This window comes from Dendrobates tinctorius, unplaced genomic scaffold (genome assembly GCF_039654945.1).
Source record: "Dendrobates tinctorius isolate UK_male_01 unplaced genomic scaffold, ASM3965494v1 ptg000022l, whole genome shotgun sequence".
Classification (NCBI taxonomy): domain Eukaryota; kingdom Metazoa; phylum Chordata; class Amphibia; order Anura; family Dendrobatidae; genus Dendrobates; species Dendrobates tinctorius.
In genome coordinates this window covers 46,268,008-46,276,222 of record NW_027361690.1, presented here as the reverse complement: position 1 = coordinate 46,276,222, position 8,215 = coordinate 46,268,008, and the positions used below count along the sequence as shown (strand labels likewise).

General features: G+C 40.1%; 1 protein-coding gene across 1 annotated transcript; it reads right to left on the bottom strand.

The window, feature by feature from the left end:
* Positions 1–1,710: 1,710 nt before the first annotated feature.
* On the bottom strand, positions 1,711–4,692 carry LOC141084411 (uncharacterized). Its single transcript, XM_073569137.1, has 2 exons — positions 3,862–4,692; positions 1,711–1,838 (listed from the first exon to the last, which is right to left on the bottom strand). The coding sequence occupies exons 1-2, from the start codon at positions 4,690–4,692 to the stop codon at positions 1,743–1,745; spliced, it is 927 nt and encodes a 308-aa protein (XP_073425238.1). The 3' UTR covers positions 1,711–1,742.
* Between the last annotated feature and the right edge of the window lie 3,523 nt (positions 4,693–8,215).

The window sequence follows — 8,215 nt, the reverse complement described above, 5'->3', positions numbered from 1 at the left end:
AACTTTTGTGAAGCGCTTGGGGGTTCAAAATGCTCACCACACATCTAGATAAGTTCCTTAGGGGGTCTAATTTCCAAAATGGTGTCACTTGTGGGGGGTTTCCACTGTTTAGGCCCATCAGGGGCTCTGCAAGCGCAACATGATGCCCGCAGACCATTCCATCAAAGTCTGCATTCCAAAATGGCACTCCTTCCCTTCTGAGCTCTCCCATGCGCCCAAACAGTGGTTCCCTCCCACATATGGGGTATCGGCGTACTCAGGACAAATCGCATAACAACTGTGCGGGTATGATTTCTCCTGTTACCCTTGTAAAAAATAAAAATTTGGGGGCGAAAAGATCATTTTTGTGGAAAAAAATAGATTTCTTATTTTCACGGCTCTACGTTATAAACTTCTGTGAAGCCCTTGGGTGTTCAAAGTGCTCACCACACATCTAGATAAGTTCCTTAATGGGTCTAGTTTCCAAAATGGGGTCACTTGTTGGAGGTTTCCACTGTTTAGGCACATTAAGGGCTCTCTGAACGCAACATGGCATCCGATCTCAATTCCAGCCAATTCTGCGTTGAAAAAGTCAAACGGCGCTCCATCCCTTGCGAGCTCTGCCGTGTGCTGAAAAAGTGGTTTACCCCCACATATAGGGTATTGACGTATTCAGGAGAAATTGTGCAACAAATTTTGTGGTTGATTTTCTCTTTTAACACTTGTGAAAATAAAAAAAATTGGTTCTGAAGTAAATTTTTTGCAAAAAAAAAGTTAAATGTTAATTTTTTCCTTCCACATTGCTTTAGTTCCTGTGAAGCACTTAAAAAGGGTTAATAAACTTCTTGAATGTGGTTTTGAGCACCTTGAGGGGTCTAGTGTTTAGAATGGTGCCACTTTTGGGTATTTTCTGTCATGTACACCCCTCAAAATGACTTTAAATATGATGTGGTCCCTAAAAAAAATGGTTTTGTAAATTTTGTTGTAAAAATGAGAAATCGCTGGTCAACTTTTAACCCTTATAACTTCCTAACAAAAAAAAATTTTGCTTCCAAAATTGTGCTGATGTAAAGTAGACATGTGGGAAATGTTATTTATTAAGAAATTTGTGTGACACATCTCTCTGATTTGAGGGCATAAAAATTAAAATTTTTAAAATTGCAAAATTTTCAAAATTTTCACCATATTTCCGTTTTTTTCATAAATAAACACAAGACTTATCGAAGAAATGTTACCACTAACATGAAGTACAATATGTCACGAAAAAACAATCTTAGAATCAGCGGGATCCATTAAAGCGTTCCAGAGTTGGCCTGGTCATTAAGCTGCAAACTGGCTCTGTCGCTAAGGGGGTTAAATGAGCATTATTCAACATAAATGCCGGGATTTCTTTTCTTGTGGCTCACTACATTGACTTCTATGAAAGGTCTAGATACATATGGGACATCCTGTGCATATACCTTAAATATATAAGATGAAATTATCTCTTTTGGTTTATGGTACCCCCAAAGGTATGAAATCACATATGGATATAAAAGTTTTATTTTGTGCTTAAAATTAAATATATAACAAACAGAACAGGCCAGAACAAGTGAAAAGGAAATAAAATAAGTACATAAATACAATAAATAAAAGAAGGTGATATATAATGTGTCCTCTATATGTCATAAATATAAAATGTGTAGAAAAGCATAAAATGCTTAGTATTTACATATGCACAGCATAAAGCACGAGTCCATAGCTAGAACACAGAAAGGGTTTTTTTAGCAGAAATGTTGTAGTTGGAGATTTTCTTCTGCTTGGAAAGATGTCCAAAGTTTTTTATTTTCAAGCTCGTCCCACATATCATCAATCATATCCTATATAGGAAATAAAAGAACATAAAGTATTAATAATCACATTCACTATGGAATCAACAAACATGAACTCTAGTTCTTAGGCTAAGTGCACACGTACTTTTTTTCCCTGCGGATTTTTCCGCACAGAATTGAAGAAATTCGCAGGTCAAATGACCTGCATTTTTCCTGCGGATTTCTTCCTTTTTTCATGCGGTTTCCTTGCGGTTTTTGTGCGGTTTTCCCCTGCAGATTTCCCCCTGCGGATTTGGAGAATGAAGCAGGTGGAAAACCGCACAAAAGAAGTGACATGCTGCATATTTTGAACCACAAGAAAACCGCCCGGAAAAATCCGCAGCGTCTACACAGTGGGTTTTTTTTCTATTGACTAACATGCTACTGTACATCACAATGCGGATATGCAACATTTCTGCGCGGTAAAATCCGCTGCGGATCCGCTGGAAATCTGCATCGTGTGCACATGGCCTTATTGGCAGACAATATAGACTAACATTGCACATCAGCATGAAAACTACAGCAATCGTTGTAAATGTAGTGTATGGAATGACAGGCTTTTTGTCAGGCAGGTATACATTTTATAAAGTGTGAACCTGGTTATTAAAGGGAACCCGTCATGTCCTCAAACTCTATTAATCTGCAAATAGTTACAATGCTGTCTAGAAGGTTGCATTTTTTTAGCGTTTCTGCTGCGTTTTTGCAGCCGGGGAAACGCTTAAAAAATGCTCACGAGACAGAGGTCATTGTCGCAAGGCATCCCTGGAAGGGCTCCGTGGGCCGACAGAAGGTGAGTATATCCCTATTTTTTAATTTCTTTATCATTTTTAACATTCTATCTTTTACTATTGATGCATAGGCAGCATCAATAGTAAAAAGTTGGTCACACTTGTCAAGAACTATGCTTGACAAGTGTGACCAACCTGTTAATCACCTTTCCAAGTAATGCTTCAAATCGCTTGGAAAAGAGCAAGCATTCCGCAAGCTAAAAATGCTTGTGTTTTGTGGGAAAACGCATGCAAATTCCGTATGTGTTTTACCCGCGGCAGGAAGTTGTGGAAATGCTGCGGATAATTCCGCAGCATTTCTGCAACGTGGGCACATAGCCTTACTTAAAGCATGGCTAACAAGTGACAATGAACTTTATTCCTCCCGGGAGCTGCTGTCTTTCAGTCAGAGGCGTGCAGCTCCAGTCATTGCTTAATTCACAATGAGCAACGGCTATAAGCACACCCTAGAACTCTACAGGGAATCTGTCAGTAGGATGAACCCTCCAAAGCCATCTATATGGGCCTGTAAGTCACAAGAAGCTAAATAAAATGATACCCTGATATTGGTGATCTGATATCTTACTCTCGAGAGATCCACATTTTTTTTAATATGTAAATAAGCTGTTAAGATCTATGGGCGTTATATAGATCTACATGAAAATTTGCCTATAGAGATTATTTAAAAAAAAAATGTTGGCATTACCAATGTGACAGACTGTCAGTCACTTCATGTCTCACACTGGTAATGCTTGCTTTCATTTAAAATGAGCTATGGAGGCAGATTCTCAGGGAGATATATGTTTTGCCTATAGATCTTAACAGCTCATTTACATATTAAAAAAAATATGGATTACACTGGAATACGACATCAAATTTCATATATCAAGGTATCATTTAATTCAGCTTCCTATGACCTGCATGCCCAAATAGACCGCTTAGGATTGTTGATCAAACTGACAGATTCCCTTTAATTGTCAGCTACCTCAGCAGGCGCATCAGTGCAGAAGCCAGCTATCAGCCAAAGTGCTAGGGAATGCTTACAGGCACTGCTCACAGTGCTGCCCTTATGACTATGGCCACTGATGTGCCAGAAATACATCAGGTTTTGTTTTTAATTCTTTTTATGTTTTGAGAATCCAGTAAAAGTAAATTTTATGTTACCTGGATGGTTGTGCTGAACTTCAACCCCCTCCACTGCTTCCAGAAAATTATACTATAGTAATCTAAGAAAGAAATATAGAATATTGGAAATGTAGACATACCTGACAAAATCCCAGATCTGGAGAAACTGGTGACTGTGATGGCAATACTTTAGTATCTGGTACATGAGATAAATGTACCGGTGCTGTACTCATGGCAAATGGTGACAATGTCTCTTCTGGAAGGCCTTGATCTGTTAATTGAGGAGAGAACCTCTCATCTGATGAAGAAATAGTGTCCATGCCAGTAGCAATTGCTGTGTCTAGAAATACTCTTGGAGAAGTAGAATAGTGGGGAAAAGTCTTTGCAATTTGGGCTTCTGCAGAAGAACATGGTTCGTGTATATTGCCTTGGCAGCAGCAAAGGCCAACTGGACACAGTGTTCTTCTGAGGCTTTCTTCCCTTCTTTTCATGAGGGTCTCATCATCCAGGCCAAGTACATCAGAGAGATGTGCTATGTAACGTATTGTCATACGTAGGGTTTCAATTTTTGTCAGGTTTTTACCAAATGGGGCCACCTCTGGTGGAAGGTATCTTCTCAGGTTTTGGAGAGCAGTTGAGAGATTCCTCATTCTCATCTTCTCCCTCTCACTAGCACTGTGTCGTTGGTGAAAAATTGTTCTGTTTCTGCTGTGGTTCTTCATTGCTGGTAGTCTTGCCTGTCCAGTTTGTAGATCTTCATCTTTGGGTGAAGATGTTTGAATGCTGTTATACTTTTCTTCTGCAAAACTGCAGGATTGATAAGAAGGTGAAAAACTGAAGGAGTCAACAGAGGATGTTGGAGATAGACTGTTGTAGCCTTCAGAATCAGGATACCCCTCTTGCTGAAGAGTGCAGTACCCTGGAAGTAATTTTTTCTCTTTTGATTGCAATTCTAACAGAGAGAAATCCATGTGTGCTGCTCTTTAGAATGTCTGTAGAAATGCTGACTGCAGTGACTGAGGCTGTGCAGACCAGGTTTTATCCAGAAAGTAGAGGTGTGAATTGTCACCTTCACTGGCACCATCAACACTTCAAAGCTTAACAAGGCAGAGCAGGGGGTCCATGGGGAGAAGGTTCCCAGAGAACCAAGTGTGTGTTTTCACCCCAACAAAATGAACTAAAAATGGACTGTAAAGGTCAAATACTTATGTAACCAATACAGTAATGGCATACAAGTGGCATAATTACACCTGAGCTGACAAGTAATTATGGAGAAATGTAATATTATGCAAAAATGTTAATGGTTGATAGATAGATAGATAGATAGATAGATAGATAAAAAGATATTAGATGTATATATTAGATAGATAGATATTAGATGTATATATTAGATAGGTAGATAGATAGATTGATTGATAGATAGATATTAGATAAATATACAGATAGATAGATAGATAGATAGATAAAAAAAAATGCAGTACATCTAATTAGATGAAAAACATGATTTTAGTGAACAAGAATTACTTTCACTTATTTTGACCTAATTGGATTTACTTCTTAATTTATTGTGGGTTTTTTTGCTATCAGAAAATAAGATCCTGACTGTACCCTTAGGCTGTGTTCACACGTTCAGGTCTTTTCGCGTTTTCACGGCGGTTTTTACCGCGCAATGATTTTGCCGCGAAAAAATAGCATCCCATGCAATCCTTTGGGATTCCGCAATGCTGTGCTAATGCTGCGAATTTTCCCACGGCGGAATCGCATTGAGGAAAAATCTGCAGCATGCTCATTAATTTGCGGAATGGCGGCGATTCCGCCCACATGGGAATGCATTACTTTGCTTACTTTCCGCATGTGACTGTGCCCACTATGCGAAAAGTAAGCAGAACATTTGCGGATGGTACCCACGGTCCGGAGGAGAGGAGACTGTCCTCCGGGCTGTGGGTACCATATTTTTGTAAAAAATAGAATTAAAATAAAAAAATTGGGTTATATTCACCTTCCGATGTCCCGCGCAGCGTCCCCAGGCTTCAGCGATACACGAGGCAGCTCCCGTTCCCAGTAATGCATTGCAATGACCTTTGCTGACTTTGTGTCTCGTGATGCTGTAGCGGTCTCGCGAGACCGCGATGTCATCAAAGGTCATTGCGGCAATGCATCACTGGGAACGGGACCTGTTGGAGCATCGCGGAGGCCTGGGGATGCTGTGCGGGTCGTCGTAAGGTAAGAATATGACGATTTTTTTATTTTTTTTATTATTTTTAACATTAGACCTTTTTACTACTGCATAGGCAGCCTCATGAGTAAAAAGTTGGTCACACTAGTCAAACACTATGTTTGACGAGTGTGACCAACCTGTCAATCAGTTCTCCAAGTGATGCTACAGATCGCTTGGAAAACGCTAGCATTCTGCAAGCTAATTACTCTTGCAAAACGCTAGTTTTTCCACGGGAATTTAAAATGCGATTTTCCAGCGGAATGGAATTCCGGAATTCTCGCGGTAACTTCCGCGGGAGATCTGCAACGTGTGAACTTAGCCTTACAGAAGTTTTGCACATTCTGTAGACCAAGCTATTTTTTGGAGATAGATATGTAAGAAGACCCGGACCAGGCCTACCTACTCTGTGACGGATCTGGAACTGTTGGGGCTGTCACCCAGGTTTCACGGGGGAAAACTTAAAGCCCTGGACTGACCTCTGCACCTAGGAGTAGTGGGCATGGCTAAGATAAAAGGGCCACAGCGCGTGGCAAATCAGCCAGGAGCCAAGACGTCTTCTTTTCCAGGACTACACTGGACCATGAGGAATCACCGCTGCCGCCAGGATCCAGGATGCCATCTTTTCCAGGACCATACCGGACCCCTTATGCTCCACTGCTTTGGTGCCAACATCCACATCCTGAACTAACCGCATTCTGAAGTCGTCAGACTGATAAGTTTGCTATCCTTGAACTTCATACCCTATGCTTCACACCCGTTTCCCCTGAGTTACATCCCCTGTGTTCCTTTATACTGGTTTATCTGTTTTCTCCCTGCGAGGAGTATACCTGTTAAATTAAACCCCACTTTAACGCTTGCTCTGCCTCCAACCGGTTACTGCACCTTCTTACCTGCTCACAGATAGATAAAAGAAAACTAGATGCAGCGCTGATAAAAGTTTGGGTGCCAAGCCTCCAAGGTAAAAACTAAACCTCCTATACAACATAAGAAAATGGAGGCAGCACACCAATTGAAAAAGTGAAAAGACTTGTGCTTTTAATAGCCCATAATGGTAATGTTTTGAGTTCTTGATGAGATGGCTTGAAAAGGTTCTGAAAGAATCAAATCGTCACCATTATGGGCTATTAGAAGCAAAAGATTTTTCACTATTTTATTGATAAGGAAGGGGGGAAGGAAGGAAGGCTCATTGCAGGCCTTTTTAAGTCTACCATCTATTTTGTAATAGAGAAAACATTAATTACAAGCAATAGTCAGAAACACTAAAGTGGGCAGCATGTTGACTCACTGGTTGGCACTGCACCAAGGACAGCATCTACAAGGAGATTGTATGTTCTCCAAGTGTTTGCGTGGGTTTATTCTGGGTATTTCCTGAAACTGATAGGAAATACTAACATACTAGTAGGGAATTTAGATTGTGAGCCCCAATTGCAACAGGGATGACAATGTTTATAAAGAGCTGTAGAAATTAGTGACGCTATATAAGTGAGTAAAATAAATCTTCTGCTATAAACACCATGCACATTCAATATGGAGAGAGGCACATAAATATCAGTTATACACATAGAACTATATACATAAACTAACCTTATACTCCACATATATGACCTCTGCTTCCATAATTTCAGCCAGTCTGTCATGTCCATCATGTGGCAGTCATGGCTGAAGATGTCATCAGCTGTCTTTGTCCTGCTTTGTTTGCCCATAGCACGGGTGAGTCCCCAAGGCTCCTAACATTTGCATGGGAAGTGTGCCAAAAGGTGCCAAACTTTTCCACCTACTGAGAAGATTCCTGTGGAGACTGGGTCCTTGCTCCATAAAACTATGATCACATTTACTTTTTAGAAGCTAAACTTTACAGTCTCTGGTTTCTCACACTGCAGAATATTTCACAGAAATAACAAAATGCCTTCAAAGTTGAAAGAGAGGCAAATGCTTTCTTGTCTCTGAAAAAATAAGCTGCTTTAAGACAATGAATTATGTCAGACACTAAAGATCAGTGAATGGTGGAGGGTAATATGGTGCAAGCTAAGTAAAAGTTCAGATGTTTCTACTTATGGTTTGAAATTACACCAATGCTAAACACAGATTTACACAGGATGATAATCACAGTCATTACCCAGTAATTGCATGTCCAGCATTCAAACAGATAACAATGGTTTGGTCTTTTTCCATTGACCAAAGGCATCTTCTATGCCATCATTAGCAAATCCCCTTGCTATGGAAGATGGAAATTATGATATTGCACAAAGCAATATACTTCATGCAATAAAATGCAA